This window comes from Nycticebus coucang, chromosome 11 (genome assembly GCF_027406575.1).
Source record: "Nycticebus coucang isolate mNycCou1 chromosome 11, mNycCou1.pri, whole genome shotgun sequence".
Lineage (NCBI taxonomy): Eukaryota > Metazoa > Chordata > Mammalia > Primates > Lorisidae > Nycticebus > Nycticebus coucang.
In genome coordinates, this window is record NC_069790.1 from 43,132,715 (window position 1) to 43,154,551 (window position 21,837).

At 36.2% G+C, this 21,837-nt stretch overlaps 1 protein-coding gene across 1 annotated transcript in view; it reads right to left on the minus strand.

Annotated features, from left to right (window-relative positions):
* Window positions 1-3,770: 3,770 nt before the first annotated feature.
* LRRC72 (leucine rich repeat containing 72) overlaps window positions 3,771-21,837 on the minus strand; it is a 77,521-nt gene continuing 59,454 nt past the window's right edge. Inside the window, exons 7-10 of the mRNA XM_053608693.1 lie at window positions 17,323-17,412; window positions 15,765-15,917; window positions 4,857-4,884; window positions 3,771-3,987 (exon numbers count right to left, since the gene is read on the minus strand). Coding sequence (XP_053464668.1) covers window positions 3,822-3,987; window positions 4,857-4,884; window positions 15,765-15,917; window positions 17,323-17,412 — 437 coding nt within the window. The 3' untranslated portion in view covers window positions 3,771-3,821. The remainder of the gene's footprint in view (window positions 3,988-4,856; window positions 4,885-15,764; window positions 15,918-17,322; window positions 17,413-21,837) is intronic.

Genomic DNA, 21,837 nt, shown 5'->3' on the forward strand with positions numbered 1-21,837 from the left:
AAATCCTGAAAATCACAATGACTGCATTCTGTTTATACTCAGGAGAGTTGCGTCAGTTGTACCAGGTTAGGTGGAATGATTACCTTTTTATTGCCTTTATTTCAAAATTGAATGTGGTGTAGGAATATGTGTACGGATGCCAGTCTGACAAAGGGTGAATCTGTAGATTTAATTTTAGGTGTCCATTAAATTGGATGAAGGAATATTTGAAAACCTGGTAAAGCACTATTTTGGGTGTGTCTGTTAGAGTTTCCAGAGTAGGTTAGTGTGTGAGTCTGCAAGGACTAGACGGGAATGATCCACCCTCAGTGGTTCAGTATTTCAGAAATACAGAAGAAGTGAAAATGCAAGGAATCTCCCAGCCAAATTTTTTCAGTTCTACACTCCTGCTGCCCCCACACGCATACCGCCAGGCTTGCCTTCGGAAAATCTCCCTTCTTCAGAGAATAAAAAGAATTCAACAAGCTCAGAAACGGTCTGAACCAAAGACACGGCTGACGTAACGGTTCCTCCTGTGTTTACAAAACACATCGGTGAACTGCTTTGGGTTAGAGAGGTACTGTTGAAGATCCACGTTGTGTATTTACCACTGAATCTGGCATAGAAGAATGAGCACATGCTTCACTTTATCTGATGGATAGCACTTTCAAAACTGCCCCTGCTGGTTCTTGTCAACTATAAATCCATGCCCTGTTGGATCTAAAAATTTTAGAACTTACCTGTTCATTCGTATATTAATGACTCAGAAAAGTGAAGCATTTTATAAATGCTTATTTGAAGACGTAGTGGACTTTGCAGAAGAAAATGGATTTCAACGGAATCACCAAACCATAATGACAGATTTGGAAATAAATGCAACCCAGGCTTCTAAACATGGATTTCAAAGTATTGCCAATAAACTTTGGCTTTTCCATTGACCCAATGCTTTTGGCAAAAAAAAAAAAAAAAAAAAAAAATTCAGATGAGTGGATTGGCCATACAATACAGCAGTGACGAAAAACTTCAGTTTAAAAATTGGTCTGTATTGGCATTCCTTCCGGGTGTGGAATTCCAGGAGCTTTTAATGAATTGAAGCTGGATTTGCCTGGAAGGAGCCAGCAAAGTTACTGACTGGATTGAAAATAAGTATATGTGTGGTAGGACAAGAAAACTCCTATGCAAAAGACTTGCTCGTCCGTCACGAGTATTGTTTCCACAGTACTGTGATCTGTGAGTGCATGAGGAATGAATTTCCAAGTTCTCAAAACAACCAAGCAGCATATGGCAGATTTAATAGGGAAGGCTAATGTCGGTATATATGGAATCATAAAATTTAAAAAGGAATGCTAATGTTGATGTATATAAAAGATTTTTTATAAGAGCAGCATCACCTAGAAATGAATGTGAATGTGTTCTCCAAAGAGAACCACGTCTTAGGAAAATAGCAGTTACTTATGGAGATGTAATGCTTCAGAATATAATTAATATATAATGCTTCAGAATGCAATGATTGTGAAAGTTGTCCAACTCTTAGAGACTACTTCTGTGCAACTGGCTGTAATCTATCCCTCCAATACACTTTCTCAGTGTCAAATTTTCTTTTTTTTCCATTAGTTTAAATTTTCAGCATTACTTTTTTACAATTTGTGTTTCAGATACTGGAAGTATACATTGTGTAAAGACTTTTGGAGTTCTAATTTCTTTTATGCATTTTCTGCAAATGTGGCTTCATGAGAGTGCATTCTCACAACATTGACTTTGCACATAAATGTTGTATGTGTACATAGAAACGTTCCTCAGTAAATGAAGAGCTATCCTTTGTGTAAATGTGCATTTGTGAGAGATAAAATTTCTCAAGACCTTAGCTCTTTGGGAAACTACATATACAAGTGGTGTCCCTTTGTGGTTTTTAATCCATCTCATCAAAGACTTAGGCTGTCCATCACGGTATTTCAGATGACTATGGTTATAAAGCTGGGTACATGCAATTATTATACCAATCATACCGATAGGTTTAGACATTCTGCTTTTTGACCTATTTTTTATAGTTTGTTCATAACTGTGACATCCATATGACTGTCATTAGTATACCTGAATGTGTTTGCAAAAATATGTGTTATTATTGCCAATTTTACTGTGTAAAGAGGCTTATGAAGTGATCTGTCCCGTTTTTATGTTTCTCAAATGAATCTCCTTTTAAGAACGTAAATAAATGTCTTTTAAAGAGTTTTTAAAATTATTTTTTTCCCTAGAGTTATGCTTTCAGAATTGTTTCTTTCAGGATTATGGCTCAAATCTGAGCAAGTGTATGTCTCAATTCTTTCTATCATCTGATCATATGTAATCACTATTGCCTCAGTGTCAGCCACTCACCCAGTGGATGCCCAAATCTTTGCTTTTTCTTTACTTTAGCTGAGCTCTTCTGCCAAGAACCATACTTGAATTTTTAGGCTGTTGTGCATAGACTCATAGGTGAATGACAGCTTTTGATTCTTGGTATCAATTACTACTTCTGGGCTTTTATATCTTTTGATTCCAGTACACTTCTACAGCATGTCTGTTTTCTAAATACCATCAGGTAGGGTGAAATGTCACTGTCCCATTTATAAGTTTGTGTCTGTCTCCTTAATTGGGAAAAACCAGTAAGGAGTTTGAGTTACCTTAAATGATCAATTATGGCACTCAGCACTAGGCAGCTGCTAAAAGCTTTTTGTGTTTCTCTTTTCCCTAGAAGCAGGTTTCTGAGTAGGCCAAATCTAGATCTTGAGCCTACACCCAAACCTGGCACATGTTTCCAGTGTGAGTGCACACTGGAGGGCGGCACCTGCGGCTCAAGGAATACGGCACCAGCCCCATATACCAGGGGTGGCGGGTTCAAGCCTGGCCCAGGCAAAAACTGCAAACAAACGCAAACAAACAACCCCCGCCCAGTACATTGGATAAGCAAACAGTACATTGTGTTATAGTCATGCAGTCATATGAAAAGTATCTATGTGTGTGTGTGTGTGTGTGTATAGCAGTCAGACTGATAGCTTTATTGCTACTAGCGACAACATGGATGTATCTTACAACATCATGAGACAAAAGCCAGGCACAAAATATTCCTCTATGATTTTATTTATATGCTTTTCGAAACCAGACACAATTAATTTATGGTCTAGAAATCAGGACAATGATTACTTTGGAAAGTAGGCAGCGACTGGTAACAGGAATGAAGGAGGCTTTTAGAGTCCTGGTAATGTTCTGTTTCTTGATCTAGGATGCCGGTTACATGAACATATTCATATTTTGAAAATTTGTGGAGCTGAACACTTAGGATTTGTGTACATTTCTATATACACGTTTTACTTTAATAACAACTTTATGTTAAAATGCCTAAAATATAGAAATTATTTTTCATTATTGGTGTTTCTGTTTATAGTTAAATTTTTCAAATAAGATCATAACATATAATATAAGCCCCCAAGCCCTTATATTATATTGATAATATAAATTTCCTAAGCCACGTGGAATTTCTTTTATTTTTGAGTCAGAGTCTCACTACGTTTCCCTCAGTAGAGTGCTGTGGCGTCACAGCTCACAGCAACCTCAAACTCTTGGGCTTAAGCAATCCTCTTGCCTCAACCTCCCAAGTAGCTGGATCTTCAGGTGCCTGCCACAACGCCCCGCTATTTTGTTGTTGTTGTTGTTGTCATTGTTACTGTTGTTTGGCAGGCCCCAGCCAGGTTCCAACCCGCCAGCCTGGGTATATGTGGCCGGCATCCTAGCTGCTGAGCTACAGGCACCAAGCCAGCCACAGGGAATTTTACTATACACTTGAAAACCACTAGAAACACCAAGGATCATCTCAGTTTAATTGTGAGAATTTGAGTGGGTTTTGCGTGGTTCTCTTCAAGGTACTTTTCCTCTCGTGTTGGAACTGTATCCCAGTTCAGAGAGGTAATCACCATCACTGATCTCTTCAGGGACCTTACAAAAACAGCATCTTCTGGATTATCAAACACAGTTCTGCAAAAAAAGCAATCATCAGAAAAAAATAAACTTGACCAAAAATAAAATTTTCATTTATATGAACATACAGCACATGTTTCTGTGTAATTTGTGGTGCAGTACCATTAACAAATACTTTGTGGGCTCTGCTGACAAATGACTTTTATGCTAAATGACACTATTTTTATTGTATATCTTAGTTATTTTAAAAATAAAGTATCTGAACATATTGGGGTTGGCTATTACAGTGTAAGTCTCACACACCCATGCAGTCCTGTTTTAAAACCGAGTTAATTGACATAATTAAAATATTTATAGATATACTAGGCATTTTAGTACAGTTATTTCTCTATATAAGGCTATATTTTAGCATTATATTTGTGTGGGGATATTATTAAACACTGCATCCAAAGAAAAAAAGTGCAAAAATAAAAAGGAAAATCATTTGAATTCATTAATATTCATGATTTTGAAATGTCTTCTGTAATATTAATGAAGTATTTCCTTTTGAAAATGTAAATTCTGGTGAATATAAAATGTTAATCTGCATAATTGCTTTCACTGAATATATTTAGAGGAAAAGTAAACAAGGAAGCTAAAGCACCTTATTTGGAATTGTTAATAATTAAGCATTATATTTTTTAAGCATTAAATTGCCTTTTCATTTATTTTGGGGTTTTAATAATAATATTAAAAACTTAAATATGTCAGAGATGAATACATAGCTTGAACTCATTTATCACAGAAAGATTCAGCATTTTTTTCCAGCTATTATAGAGCTAATAATTTATTATATTAAAATCTATTTTAGAAAATGACCATAACTTAGTAGGATAACACAATTATGAAATCTAATAATGAAAGTAAAGATTAAAAAAACCACTTACTTGTCTACATTATCCGCAAAAGCAAAATCTAAAAAAAATACATTTTAAAGTTAGTATCTTCAAATGTTTACTTGGCATTTAAAATAATGGAACAATTCTATAAAGGCCAAGTGTAAAGCATAGCTTTCTATTCTCAGGCCATCCTTTACATAGGTTCTATCAATCTATCAAAAATGCCTTTTTTTAAACCTAACTGAAAACTGAAATTTTCTTCTATATGTGGTGGGTTTGCCTTAGGTTTTGAGGCAAATTCTTTAATACAAACCTCAAAACCTTGAGAACAGAATACTTAGTCAGTTTATAATTTATCAGTAGAATCCAAATGATACTTGTTATAATTAAGATATTGAGAATCAGGGGTAGAAACTGATCTTTTTTCTTCTGGGCTGATAGTCTAAATGAAGAGAAATTTTAGAGGTACTTCAATCATTTGCATTCTTGGCATTAACTTCAAAGAAACAGAATAAACAAATCCTAGATCATAAGAATCTTTATCTTTCCAAGCTTTGGAGCTCAAAGACTAGTACCCAAAGCCTTGGATCTCATGTGGTGTCTTCAGAGATTGTCACTGCTTTATTTATTTCTCTCCAGAAGGCCTATCACAGGCTACTGATGGAATGTGCCTGCAGCTGTTGGGCCACTAAAGTCCACAATATGCGCTCTTGCCAACCCTCCAGCAGCAGAAAGCTGCTCTAGAAAAATCCACGGCACTGTTCCCTTCACAAGTGCTGATGAAAGTCTCCCCTGCCTTTCTGATCATCACAAACTTTCATTTTCTACTCTTCCCCCAGCTTTACTGAGTTACAATTGACAAAAATTGTATATATTTAAGGTGCATACAACTTGATATTTTGAAATACATATATGCATTGTGAAATAATCGCCACACTCAGTGTAATTAATGTATCTATCACCACATGTAGTTACTGTTTGCTTTTTCCTGTGTGTGTGTGTGTGAACATTTAAAATCTACCTTCTTAGTAAATTTCAAGTATACTGGGGTTTTTCGTTTGTTCGTTTTCTTGAAACAGTCTCCCTTTGTGTCCTAGGCTAGAGGGTCATGGCATCAGCCTACCTTACAGCAACCTCAAAATCCTGGGTTGAAGCAATCTTCCAACCTCAGCCTCTCAAGTAGCTGGTCTAGAGACATCTACCACGTTGCCCAGATAATTTTTTTCAATGATTAGTAGAGATGGAGTTCTGCTCTTGCTCAGTCTGTTCTCCCATTCCTGAGCTCAAGGGATCCTCCCGCCTCTGCCTCCCAGAGTCTTAGGTTTACAGGTGTGAGCCATGGAGCGTGGCCCAGTATTGTTAACTATAGCCACATTACATTTGATTTTGCATAACTGAAACTTTGTACCCACACCACAACATCTTCCCATCTCCCCTTCCTCATGGCCCCTAGCAACCACCATTCTATTCTCTGCTTCTATGAGTTTGACTAATTTCGAGTCCATTAATAAGTGAGATCATGCAGAATGTCCTTCTGTCCGTTTTATTTCCCTTGGCATAATGACCTCTAGGTTCATCCATATTATCACAAATGGCAGAATGCCGTTTTATTTGACATTTTTAATTACAAAGAACACACAATTTCCCTATAATAAATATAAATAATAAAAAGTGAAAACTCTTTTACTTATTAATGGAGCCTAAGTATATACACAAGTTCACTCACACATACATGTGTATATACGCAGAGATTTGTTTGTTGACAAAAGTTCTAATTTTGTTGTTACTCTATGACCTTGCAACATGTTTTTAATATCCCAATTGTACCATGGAATAATTCTATAATGAAATAGTGTGTATTACACAAGTGTTCTATGATCTATTTAACATTCCCCTATGAATGACTGTTTAGATTGGTTCAACTACTTTTGCTATCATACAAAACATTGCAATGAAGCAGCCTTATAGACATGGTATATTTTTTCTTTGTCCATGTGTGCAAGCACTTCTGTAGGAGACAGACTTCAAATTGAGTTGCTATGTGAAATGCTTTGCACATTGTATATATTGATAGATTCTGCCATAAGGCCTTCCGAGGGAGCTGAACCCATCAATAACATTAAGCCCTTTCTGATCCTATGTCAGATCTCATCTGACATAATGATTTTCCTGTTCTGCTCTGATGTCAGACACTTTTTTTGTGCCTCTCATTCTATGACAAGAGGTTAGTGACAATGCTGAGTACATTCTTTGGCCCACAGTTGATCACTGATTATAGGAAGAAATGGCCTGTTCAATTTGAAAGACTGACAGTTATTTTAGGATACTAAAGTTTATAGGAAGAGTAGACAGAGCTGATCAGTACTGCGGATGTTAAGGATTTATAAGAAGGTCCTACAAATAGTGGGAAAATGATTCTTCTGTTTGATGGAAGTTCAGTTGTGAACAGCTACATCCTTTCTCATTAGCTAAGAAGGAGAGTGAAGAAAAAGTGCAGACACATCTTCCATACAGGGGAAATCTCTTCACTCAGCTTGTGAGTAATGGTAAGGAAAAGAAATTCAAAAAAGAGAAGACCATCATCTTCAGACACTGAGGAAAGGCCACATGACAAGATTCATTTTATAACGCAAAAATGAAAAAAAAAAAAACAAAGAAAAAGAACAAAGGATTGCAAGGTTTACAGCAGAAGAAATCAGAAAGGTGGAAGGAGAGAAACTATTTTCTGTGAGACAGGCAAGAGGAGGACTGGACTGCATCCTGGAGATCGCTTCAGGAAGTATCACACTCACAACTTATAAACAAAACTAAACAAGAACACTTTAACTACTTTACGTAACCTAAAATAGATAATAAAACCATCAAGCGAGTTTACATATATGTTTTACTCTTTTGAAACTATAGGATAATTATAAGTAATCCACTAACATCTTTCACACCCTGAATAAATAAAACCTGCGGAGTATACAGGTGGCAGAAAAATTGGATTGGACTGTGCCCTTTCTCCTCCAATCTTTAACTTTTTAAGACTTTGCCTATCTATTGGACGAAAGTGGCATCTTACTGTTTTGATTTGCATTTATTTGATTGTTGGCGACACTGATCATTATTTACAGTTCTTTCTTTTTGAAAATATCTTGTCCATGTCCTCTGTCACTTTTCTCTGGTGATTTTTTTCACATTGGCTTGTAAAGGCACTTTAGAAATTACTAGTATTAACTTTTATCTGTTATATATTTTGCAAATACTGTATTTCTTCCAATTTGTATTTTTTTCCTATACTATGTAGTAGTTTAAATGTTTATGTAGTTAAATCTGTCAGCATTTCTCTTTTATGACTTCTGGGTTTTGTGTGAGGCTTTGATTGGCCTTCTTCACCTTGGGATTATGAAAGTAATTATTTTCTTCTAGTACTTTTCAGTATCATTCACATTGAAATATTTAATCTCTCTGGAGTCCATTTTTGCATATGGCCTGTTCCTTAGAATGTAGTTCTGGTTAACCTCTTTGGCTCAGGGCTACTGCATGCCACAACTCTGGAGGCCTGTCAATGTTTTAAGTGTTAATGGTGCTCCCTAGAACTATGCAACTAGTAACTCTTGTTGGCTGCTGATTTTTGCGTTTGCAAATTCTCCTGACTCCACACAATACCCTCAAATGCTTAGTCTTGTGCCCACGAATCTCCAGACCTCATATTGACCTGCAATGCCAATCTGAGCCTTCAAGCATAAGTAGCACTTGACCTTTACTCTTCTGGGTATGCTGGTGTCATAGCTACCCAGAGTTAGAAATTTCTTCAAGACTTGACTTCCTGAGTCATTAATCCTGCAGTTTGTAGCTTTCATATCACTTTTCTCTGGATCCTGTCCTGTCTTATTTCTGAGGTTCTCTTGTGAATGGTCATTTGCTGAATAGTCTGCCTGGTTTTCCTTTTGGGTTTTATTCTTCTCTCTTTCAGGACTAGGCTCTATAACACCTCCACCTGGGCTTAGCAGCTGGAGCTCTGTCTTGAGTGAATATGAAGGAAAGCCAGCACTTCCATTTTGGGACAACTAGTAGACATTGAACAATTTTTTTTCGTATTTTATTTTAAATATCTCTCAATGGCTTTCCACATTTAGGTAGTTGGTGGGAAATCTGAAAATGTCTTAGTTTCCTTAAATCCATGTAAAAGCCCAGAGTCCAAAGTGTTTGATTCTGAGAATATTGGTTATCATGCAATTAAGACCCAAAGGCATTAATGAAAATTTGTATAGGACTGGTAACTATACCTGTTTGATAAGGATTGATAGCTGAGATTTGAAGAAAACTTAAAACTGATCTTGCTTCTCAAGCTACTTGAAATACAGTTTCAAATTTGTTAAACGGTTTAAAACATGTTAAATAGTTTAAAATATGTTAAACTACTTTAAATTGCACACGAACTTTATGTCCACTCTTTATAATTGCTTTCCTTCTCAATTTAAGATTAAGAATAATAAAATCAAAATGTGATTTTACAGTTGCCTTATAAACATTTTCAAATATGGTTTCTTTCCGATAAAAGAACTCAAGAGTCCTAAAAGTGGATGTCACAGTATATAAGATTTACAACAAAACAAGTATATAGGCTACAAAACTTTAAAGATAAGCTTTAAAAAACTTACATAGCAGGTTTTATTAACTTTATTATAGATGTTTGGCTAACTAATTTTAGCCATGCTATGGGCTAAAAATACTTTCTAGTTGCTATTAGTGATAGTCTTTTGTGGAAAATGACTAAGATTGTTTAAATAATCATGCTACCAATTTTTAGAGACTATAGTCAACATATTTGTGAATTAAGAATATGAATTTAGAAAATAAAACTTCAAATGTAATAAGATACTCTCCCTATCTCTTCTTCCTCTGATTTTGTTTTTGGATGTTTAATATGAAAAGCAGTAAGAGAATAAAAAGGATTATAGTTCTTTCAGAAATCTGGTTAAACAAAAGAAAGGTAAAGCTCTACAGGTAGTAATCAGCTCTCCCCTTACACCTATAATAATTTCAGCACTGAAAAACAGATTTGGGGAGACCTTGCTTTGCTTGTTACTGTGCGTGTGCATAGCTGTTTTTTAGAGGGGAGATTTTCTAGAGATTCCTTTCCTACTACAGTATGGCTCACTCCCACTAATCTGATAACCTTCCCTTCAGGCCATCCCTTCTTACACAAAGTGAAAGAAAGATCAGGGAAACTGCGAACCAAATCATAGAATAGATCCACTGACGCATTTGGTAAGATCAAGTGTCAGATCAGGTGTCTCGACGTTTTACATATTAAGCATCGCAATACGGTGAGATATATTCGTTACAAAATATTAGAAAGCCAAAGGGAATCAATATCCACAATAAAACCTTTAATTATTAGCAGAGCTAATCCTCAAAGCCCCAGAGTTTACTCCCAAGCTGGCCTCTCCCCTCTCCCGGGTTAGTTCTTTAACGAATGTGAATCATAATCACATGAAAGGCTTGTTGCAACACAACTTAAGGCTCGGGTCCAACCCTTAAGTTTCTAATTTAGAAACTAATTTGATGTGAGGCATGAATTTGCCTTTGTAACACGTTCCTAAGGTGTGCAGCTCATGAGGACCACACTGAGAGCCCTGCTCTGCGCCACGCTCTTCCGCATCCACGTGTCCTGCAGGCACCAGAAGGAATAAGAGTGCAAATCTGACCACAGCTGGAGGACCAATCATAGAAACTAAGACCTTCTACAATGTAACCAGCCTCCTCCCTTCAAAATATCACAGGGAAAAGTGAAGGAATCCACTCTAAATTAAAAAACACTGAAGAGCTATAACAACCAAAGATAGCTGTGAACCTTGACTGGATTCTAATGTGAAAAAGCAGCTGTAGGAAGCTTCTTGGAAGTACTGGGAAATGGTGAATATGGATTCTACATTAAATAATATTAATCAATTACTTGGGTTTCTGAGGTGGGATAGGGGCATTGTGCCAATGCCACGTACAGGGGAATGTTTTTATTTTGAAACTTGCAAGCTAAATTATTGAGGCGCATGAAAGTTACAGACACCAGGATGAAATCATTCTTGTCAGATTCAAACAAATGGGAGCCGGGAAGGCGTGAAGGAGAAGAGCTCATGGTTGCGTGTCTGAGATAAGGACTGTCTCAAGGACATTCTAAAATAACTCTACAAGAAATTCCTTCACGTCCTCCACGTATCTCCTGCTTTTCATGACCTATGTTTTGCATGTATGCACATATTTCCACGAACAGGTTCATCACTAGACGTCCTTTAGGACTACAGCAATTCAAATAAAATGCTCCCAAAAGAACACTCACCTTGCAACGGCCTCTACCAGTGGACTGACCCCTACATCAGCTTTGAGCCTCTGGAACCAATGAATTCTTTTTCTAAGCTGTTTATGTAAATATTTCCTTTCTGCCAAATAAAAGCTTCTTTTTACTTTCTTCCATTTGGGTGCACTTGCAACTTGGCACAATTGTGTATCCCAGATTATAATTCTCTTTGCTTACTCCTAAATAAATTCATAATTAAGAGATCTTTTTTCCTGATGTCTTTATTTATGTTGACAAGAATGAAGTGTCATGATGTCTGCTATGGAAACATTTAAATGGTCCAGCAAGATATGGATATTTTCCAGTTTACATTGTAGATGGCAATGACCGCGGAAGGGTGAGTAGAAGCTTCTGAGGAGGCATGTTCTTCCTGAATAAAACAGCAAGGCCTCATACGTGGAAGCTGGTGAAAATTGTAGGATATTAAGAATTATTGAATAAACACGGGCATATGCATGTTTATTTTAATATTCTTCAACTTTTTAGAAATTTTTCACAATAAAAAAGGGAAAAGTCTTAATTTTGCTCTCGTTTTTCTTTTTGTTTTTCTTCCCCTCTGGCTTATTCTTGAATTATAATTTACTTGATTATAAAATTCTTGGTTGACCATTACTTTTCGTCAGCATTTTAAAAAAATTAGATCGATGACTTCCATGATTACGGTTAGGGAATTTGCTGTGAATCTATATGTTATTCTTTGTAGGTAATCTCCATTTTCTCTGCATGCTTTAAGATTGTTTTGCCCTTGTTGACTTTTTTTTTTTTTTTGGCTTATGTGCTCATATAACTTATCAATTCAGGAAAATCCCTTATTATCACTTGAAAAATTACCTTCTGCTCGATTTCTCTTTATAATTTTTTCCTTCAAGAATTGTTATTAAGGCCTTCTTTTTCTTAATAACTCATTGTCTTAACACCTAATTAGTATCTTTTCTTTCTTTCCCTATGTTGCTTCTGGATAATTTCTTCCAAACTATTTTGTTTTTCAAAAAAATAATTTTTATTTCAAAATATGAGGGTGTACAAGTGTTCTTGTATAATGCTGAAGTCAGAGTTTTAGTATGCTCATCACCATAGTAGTGTTCATTGTACCCGATAGGTAAGTTTTTATCCCTCACTCCCTCTCCCTTCTTCCTCCCTTCTTAGTTTCTAATGTCCTGTACATTACAGGAACATACGTCCCCATCATTTAGCTCCCACTTATTAGTGAGAACACGTGGTATTTGTTTCTCCATTCCTGAGATACTCTATTCCTGAGAGTAATGTTCTCCAGTACCATCCAAGTTGAAGTAGATGATTCTATTTCATTTATTGAATTAGGCATTCTTTCCCCAGGGTATATTTTAGTCTGATTTGTCAAAAATCAGTTGGTTATAACCAGGTGGTTTTATTTCTAGGTTCTCTATTCTGTTACATCTGTGTTTCTACCTTTATACATGTTTTGGTAATTATAGTCTTGAAGTATGATTTGAAGTCAGGTAATGTGATGCCTCCAGATTTGTTCTTTTTACTTAAGATTGCTTTGGTTATTTAGGCTCTTTTCTGTTTTTTTTTTTTTTTGTTTGTTTGTTTGTTTTGTTTTTCTTTATGAAGCTTAAGATATTTTTCTAGATCCATAAAAAATGATGTTGGTATTTTGATGAGAATTGCATTGAATCTGTAGATCACTTTGGGCTATATGGACAAGAATGTTGATTCTTCCAATCCATAGCATGAGATGTTTTTCCATTTCTTTGGGTCACCCATGATTTCTTTCATCAGTGTTTTTTATAGTACTTCTTGTAGAGATATTTCACCTCCTGGGTTAAGTATTTTTCTAGATACTTTATTTTCTTTGCAGCTATTGTGAATTGTAATGTGTTCTTGATATATGTGCACTTTTGGCATAACTACCTTAGCATATAGAAATGCTACTGATTTGTGTTCATTGGTTGTGTAACCTGGGACTTTGCTAAATTTATATGTGAATTCTAGGTATCTTTGGTGAAGTCTTTGTGGTTGTCTAGATACAAGATCATATCATCAGCAAATGAGGATAGTTTGACTTTCTCTTCCCTGATTTACATGCCCTTTATTTCTTTCTCTTTCCTGATTGTTTGGCTTGGACTTCCAATTACGTTGAATAGAAGTGGTGAGAGCAGGCACTCTTGTATAGTTCCAGTTCTTAGGAGGAGTGCTTTGAACTTTTCCCCATTCAGCATAAAGTTGGCCTTGGGTTTGTCAGATATATACCTTTTATTATTTTGAGGCATGTTCCTTCTATCCTTAGTTTGTTGAGGGTTTTTTATCAGGAAGGGATGGATGCTGGATTTATCAAATGCTTTTTCTGCACATACTGAGATGATCATACTTTTTTTAATTTCTGTGTTAATGTGTGTATTGAATTATATTTATTCATTTGTATTTGTTGAACAATCCTTGCATCCCTAGGATGGAACCTATTTGATCACAATGGATTTTTTTTTTTTTATATATGTTGTTGAATTCAGTTTGCTGGTATTCTGTTGAGGATATTTGCATCTATATTCATAAGGGATATTGGTCTGTAGTTTGCCATTATTATTGTGTTCTTTTCTGGTTTGGGTATCAGGATATACTGATTTTGTAGAAGGAGTAAGGGAGAATTCCCTCCTTCTCAATGCTATGCAACAGTTTCAATAGAATGGGTACCAGTTCTTTGTAGGTCTGGTAGAATTTCACTGTGAATTTGTCTGGATTCTTTTGTTGGAAGATAATTTCTTTTTTTTTTTTCTTTGCAGTTTTTGGCCAGGGCTGGGTTTGAACCCACCACCTCCGGCATATGGGGCGGGTGCCCTACTCCTTTGAGCCACAGGTGCCGCCCAATTGGGAGATAATTTTATTATAATCTTACAACTCATTATTGGTCTGTTCAGGATTTCTGTTTCTTCCTAATTCAGGCTTGGGAGATTGTGAGTTTCCAAAAATTTATCCATTTCCTTCAGAGTTTCTAGTTTGTTACACAGATGTTTTCAGAATAGTCGAGGATGATACCATTTTGTATTTCTGAGGAATCAGTTTTAATGTCTTCTATTCATTTCTGAATGAGCTTATTTGAGTCCCTCTATTGATTTTATTTATCTTTCCAAAGACCTAACTTTTGTTTCATTGATATTTTGTATTTTTTTTTAATTTCCTTTTCATTTAGTTCTGCTCTGAACCTTATTATTTCTTTCTTTCTGCTAGCTTTGGGTATGGTTTGTTCTCCCCCCCCCTTTTATTTTTACTTCCTTGAGATGTGACATTGGGGTTGTTAATTTGTGATCTCTTTGTCTTTTTGATGTAAGTATTTAAAGCTACGAACTTTCCCCTTATGGTTGCTTTTACTGTATCCCATGGATTTTGGAAGTTTGCATTGCCTTTGTCATTCAATTTCAAAAATTTCTTGATATCCATCTTGATTTGACAATAATCCAAGAATCATTTAGCAGCATAATGGTTAATTTCCTTGTATTTGTGAAGTTTTGAGAGTTTCTCTTGTAATTGATTTCTAGTTTTATTCCTCTGTGGTCTAAAAAGATACATGGTATGACTTCAATTTTTCTAAGTTTGCTGAGACTTGTTTTGTGGCCTTATATGTTTTCTATCTTGAAAAACGTCCCATGCTGATGAGAAGAATGTATATTCTGAAATTTGGGGATAGAATGTTCTGTAAATGTCTATTAGTACACTTGTTCTATAGTTTCATTTAAGTACAGTATGCGTTTATTGACCTTTTGCCTTAATGATCTATAATTTCTCAATTTAATTATTTTTTACCTTTAATTTCTAGAAATTCATTACGTTTCTTTAAAATGTATTTTTTCCCTTGGCAGGATGGATGTCATCAAGGAAAAGGATTTTGTTTTTGCATCTTTCTACATCCACCCTTTCTTCCTTTCTAGAATAGAGATGTGATTGTTGGTGGTATCGCAGCTACCTTGTAATCATAAAGCACATTCAGAATAGCAGAACAAAACATAACTTTTGTGAACACTGATGACACCATGGCACTTTACACTAACCCTAGATGCCCTATCTTTGTACTCTTCACTACATGAGAAAAATAAATCCCTATTTGTTTGCATTTCTGTTACATATAAAAAATTAAATACTAATGAAACATCACTAAAAGTATTCAAGTTATATTTGCATGTAATGACTATGTATGTGAGTATAATCAGAATATTCACAGTGATTTTTTTTCTGGGTAGTAGGATTGTAAATGATCTTTATTTCTTCTATGTTTTCTAGATTATAAAATACTCTTAGCGTTAATTTATAATACTTTTCTGTGTTAGTGGTAATAAAAATAATAGCTTATTTACAGAGCTCTTTATATTGTGTTAGATACTGAGGTGGAGGCTTGAGTGTTTTGTCTCATTATCGCATTACCTCATTTAATTTAATATACATGAATGAAAATGAAAATTGTATATTCACTTTTAACTAGACTAATAGAATTATAAAATTAGAATATATAGTATTGGAAAATGATTAGAAATCATTTCAGTGTATAGGTACATACTTTACTGTAAATTATAGTTATTATTATTTTAAACAAATTACCCAAAAGTTTGAGGAATTTTAATTACATCCCCCCTCCCCCCAAATACCTGAAGATGCCCTGTGGGATGGTTTTTGCTTAAATGGTGATCTAGGATCCCATGAAGCATCTATTTTTCTTCCGAATGCCATTGATTGAATGACATGAGCTTTATTATGGTTAAATATAGTAATCATTGATCTTCTTTCTTTTTCTGTAACATCTATGAAATGTAAAAAAATAATGTTATTGCCTACTATTATAAGCAAACACGCAGAGTGGTTCAAAATAGAACTTAACACTTCAAAAATATATTCATCTAAACTATGTTATATGTAAACTACCTGTCAAAATAGATTCGTAAAGGGGCTGTTACAGCTATTTCCATAATCTTATAAGAGCTTAACATCTGCCCACATGTTGCAAGGCAGAGCTCAGTCCTAGAGCCTATGGCATCCCAGACACCCACCGGGTGTTCACCCTGTTTTCCTTTCTGCCACATATTGGAAAAATAAGTTGTCTTGGGCCACACATTAATACGCAAACACTAACAAAAGCTGAGGGGGTTGGGGAGGTCCATGCATTCTTTTTTGTGACATCCTATACCACAGATAAGCAAAACAGTTCTCAAATAATCTGCATTTGGCCCATGGGCCACAGGTTGGATACCCCTGCATGGGTGACAGAAGTTGCAGCATGATGAAGCTGTTTCATCAAGGCTATCAGAAGGGAGAGGTATAACCATAACATTTTGATATATCCTTATACAAAATAGTTACTCAGTAATAAATTAATAAGACTGTTCAAACCTATGGAGATAGAAAGATAAGTGGATAGAGAGAGATAATCTAGCACTTGAGGTAAAGGAAATCTCAAAAAATGTAAAATGGGATGAGGTTAATTGTGAGTATTTGGGGGTATGGTTTATGTAAATCAGACATGACACTTTATCCACAGTGTCTTAAGACCTATTCATAAAAAAGTTATTGATTATATCAGTTTTGATATAGTTACAGAATTTCAAAGAATATGACCTTTTTTTTTTTTTTTGAGGCAGAATCTCATTTTGTTGCCCTTGGTAGTGTGCTGTGATGTCATAGCTCACAGCAGCCGCAAACTCCTGGGGTCAAGTGATCCTTTTGCCTTAGCCTCCCAGTAACCAGGCACAGATGTCCGCCACAACACCCAGCTAGTTTTAGAGATGGGGTCTTGCTCTTACTCAGGCTGGTCTCAAACTCATGAGCTCAGGCAATCCACCCGCCTCGGCCTCCCAGAGTGCTAGCATTACAGGTGTAAGCCACTGCACCTGGCCAGAGTATGACTTTTAGAACTTAAATAGGTCTTAAGAGATTTCATTCAATTCCCTTATTTCTTATTTAGATAAGAAACTAAAAGGTCCAGAGGTATAAGACTGGGCAGCCAAAATTTTAATGTCAAAACTAGGACTGTCTTCCTCATGCATGCTTGAAGGATCTTTCCAATAATGTGGTAAAGAGACATGAATTCCTAAATTAGGACAAATTTCAGAAAGAAAATTTTTCAAAAATAAATAATTTAAAAACTTTCATTTACAAAGAGCTATAGGACTGCTTCTTAAATTATTTCTTTGCAAGAAAGAGGATGCTTACAATTTCGGTCAAACATCTCCACTCCTGGAAGGTGGTAGATTACATATAAACGGTACAGGTTATAGTGGCACAAAGGGTTTTGGTATAGAGCTACAAAGGAAAAATAAAATATCATATTTCGAAATTAGTCTTATTCATCACTTGATAAAATATGACTAATTACAGGATTCATATAAAACATAAGAACATACAAAGCTCTGCTTCATATCAAGGCAATAGATTCATTAAATATTTATTTATTCAGAGCAACCATTAACTTTCCCATCTGTTAAATTCATTCATTCAACAAATATTTACTGAGTGCTTACTATCTACTAGGAACTTTGCTAGATGCAAGGGTAATATTGTTGACCTAAATCTGCCACAAATGAGGAACATTTTAACATGTCCATAAGTAGATTAGTAAAGGAAGTACTCAGCTCCATGGAATTCTTTTTTTTTTTTTTTTTTTTGTGACAGAGTCTCACTATGTTGCCCTCAATAGAGTGCCATGGCATCACAGCTCATAACAACCTCCAACTCTTGGGCTTAAGTGATTCTCATGCCTCAGCCTCCCAAGTAGCTGGGACTACAGGCGCCTGCCACAACACCTGGCTATTTTTTGGTTGTAGTTGTCATTGTTGTTTGGCAGGCCCAGGCTGGGTTCAAAACCCGGCAGCTTCCCTGTATGTGGCTGGTGTCCTAGCTGCTGCGCCACCTCTATGGAATTCTTGAGGCTACTTTTTATTAAAGCATTTCTTGGTACTCTTTTAATTTCAAAGGTCACAAGGGTGACTCTGTAGAACACCACAGAGATGTAGCAACCTATTCTAATGGAGTTTTCTTCCTCCACTTCGCACATTGTTCATAGTTCAGAAAGTGTGAATGCCAGTGGCAGCCTCAGAGCCCAGCAGGAGCACAGCCAGCAGATGAGGATCTTGAGTCGCATCTCCTTTTGGCCAGGCACATGCAGCTCTGAGACCCTGATGTGCAGGGACTAGGATACATTACAAACCACACTCCCTGATACTGTGGCTGGATAAGTGAGGCACGCAGATGCTGAAGAGCTCCTGGCATTTCTGCTATCACATCCCTTAGCAATCAGCAGGGAGGTATTTTTTTTTTTTTTAATCTTCAACTAGAAGTTGTGAGGGTTTTAGAAAAAAGAAAAAAGGAAAATATTTTTTTATATTTATCTTAGTTGATAACAAACAGGTCATTTCAATGCAATGTAAAATAAAACTTTTGTGATTTTCATGTGGTTAACTTTTAGCTATTCGGATTCTAACCTACTTGCAATTTGTAGGAAATACTCTGAAAAATACACATAATGAAGAGAACCACTAGATGGCAGTAGTAGAAAGGGCTATTGCACCCAACAAACTGAGGCTCAATGAGCATGTTAAATTTAAGAGTACTGCTCTAGACTACTCATAAAACACAAAAAGGTTTGATAAAGTCACAAAAACATTAAACATTAGAATCCCAGAAAAAAGATTAATATTTATAATGAGCAGTTTGCAACAGAATGAAGATTGGGATCAGAGCATGCTCGAAAGACAACTATTTAGATAAAAACTCAAAAAGCCTAATCATTAGGATGTTTTTCTGTAGGTAATGAAACACCCTGATATTTTTTGCATATACACAATTTTTTCTGGCTAATAAAATTGTTATCTATAGCTATTCTCTGTGGAAAACATGAGCTTTAGAGGGACATAAAGCAAGCAATAGAAGACACCTGGTGGGTAATAAACAAAAATTATGTGTGAGGAGAGGAATAAAAAATGTAGAGCCAAGAATAATCCAGAAAGTTAAAGAAAGGAAATATGTGTGTATTGGGGGAGATGAGAAAAAAAATAAAACATGTTTTTTCAAAATTTAAATGACAAAAATATTGTTTGAATTTTATTCTTAAAAGATATTAAAGTGGTAACAAATAATTTTGAGTATAGGATAGAGAGTATGCCATATATATATATATGAAGAATAAGGACATATTTTTAAAAATCCATAGAGATGTGCATTGTAGTTTGAACCAGGGAAAATAAAGAAAAGGATACCATTCGAGGACATAAAAGCAAAACACAATTGTTTTGAATGAGATCTTAGGAGGAAGAAAAAGTCACAAGTGCTTTAGTGCAGAAGTCTGCATTGTGGTGACTGCCATGGAGAATCATGTCTGACGCCTCCTGACCCCGTGGCACATTATGGCAGCAGCAAGTGGAGTCTGCCTTCACACACCAGAGGCTAATGAAAAAAGTGCCAGCATCTTTCAATGACATCTTCTCTTGGTTTACTCTTTGTACTCTCTTTTCCCTCTGAGAATATTACTACTCATTTCGTTTCTTTTCTTGGCTTTTTCTCCTACTACTTGGGTGAGTAATTTCTCTATGTAAATTACAAAGCTAGCTGCAGCTACACAAAACATCAAACTTGGATGTTTGTTACACTGCATTCCTTACAAGCAAGGGTTCTCAATACTGAAAACTCTATGTATTTGTTGTCGCTGACCATGTGTCTCACCCTAAAGCAAAATGTGAGGGACAGCAAGTCAGCAAACTGAGCTGTCAATGAGAATGAATTGAATTACACAGTTTGAAAGTCATTTCATCTTTATCATTCTTCACTGTTTCATAGCCCTTAAGTTTTAGAAGGAAGGAATCTTTTTTCCAACTTACTTTTTTCCTCCTTCTATATCATTAAACATTTAACATTTTGGATGTATGAGTTCTGGATCGATGCTACTAGAATTACCATAAATTAGATTTCTAAGGTATGAAATCAGTTTCCTGTGTCTGAATGTTCTGAAAGCCTCCTGTGATGTGTGGGCACATTCCTTTAGAAACTGTGAGGTGAAATTGCTTACACTTTCACTTTCAATGGGTTAATACTATTTAATCCACCTTCCCTCCAGGCTACTTACAGAGTACACCTCTGTGGCGCCAGCACTGTCTTGCTTATCTTAATTTGGGATTCTGGTTTTAAGCAATTTACATTTACCCAATGTTATAGCAAAATGTCTATACTACGTTACTGCACTAGCTCAAGTTACATGAATCACATGTATGAAGGTACATGTTATTAAAACAGAAGAGAAAAGAAGAAAAAGATACAGTCATCTAAATAATTGGCTCCAGGTAATTTTTTAAACTTAAAGCAGAATTAAGAATGACATTTACTGATGAATCCCAATGTTTTTAAGGCCACCTTGGAAGAAAGTTGATGAGATTAAGAGACTAGTATACTCATTTTTAAAAGATGGGAAATGATACGGAGAGGCTAAAATCCTTTAGAAAACACCCTGGGGAAGAAAGTTCAACTGGCAATCACCAGACACCAGGATTCTAGGGTTCTGAGTCAAGGTTACTTGATAAGTTCAGCATCTTCACTATTATCACCATTTCATTTTAATGACAAATCTTTGGCCACCACACACCACAGGCTTTTGCTGAATTTGAAAATCACCCATATCATAAAAGGAAAACTGGCATAAAACAGGGGGAGAAGGGAGAGAATCAGAGCATTCTCTTCTTCAGGACAAACAGCAGAGAAAGACGCAGGTGGTTCTTATCTGGTGGATTGTTTTGTTGTTTGGAAGGGGTAGTCCCACCTGGAAGGGCATTACAGGTAAAGATGCTCAAATGCATACAGTCCAGGGGTCCTCAAACTTTTCAAACCGGGGGCCAGTTCACTGTCCCTCAGACGATTGGAGGGCCGGACTACAGTTTAAAAAAAAAACTATGAACAAATTCCTGTGCACATTGCACATATCTTATTTTGAATTAAAAAAAAATGGGAACAAATACAATATTTAAAATGAAGAACAACTAAAGTTAAATCAACAAACTTACCAGTATTTCAATGGGAACTATGGGCCTGCTTTTGGCTAAAGAGATGGTCAATGTCTGGTTTCATATTTGTCACTGCTAGTCCTAACAAGTGATGCAAGTGTGTATCAGTTAGTTCCGAGTTGAGAGACAGAGAGGAGGGGAGTCGGAGAGGGCCGCACACATTCCACACATGCGCACTGTAGCAGGACAGGCAGCGGTGGCAAAAACACCAGGAAGGCCAGATGGATGTCCTCAGCGGGCCACATGTGGCCCATGGGCGGTAGTTTGAGGACTCCCGGAGTACACCCTTGAGATCATAGCTGCAGCCTATGTCTCCGCATCCCTCTTCAGCCCTGCAGTGAATTGGGCTCACTGCTGATGGCAAGGGTAGAAAGCATCTAACAGCAGTACCTGTGGAAATGTGGAGACCTCTCATGAAGGGAGAAACCCCCTGTTCCCAATGGTGACATGTGAAAGCTTTGCTAGGAAGCTGATCTTCACAATTACGAAATGCAGGAGTCTAAGTATACTTTCCAATAGTGGAGCTAAATACAACATTTGAGAGAGAGGAAACTGAAGGCTTAGGAATAGGAGAATGGATTAAGTATTTTGTTGTTGCTGTTGGTGGTGGTGATTTTTTCCCTTAATGCTGGAAAAAGGGGCCGAAAGACTGGAGGTTAGTGAAAGGCATCAGCCACAGAGC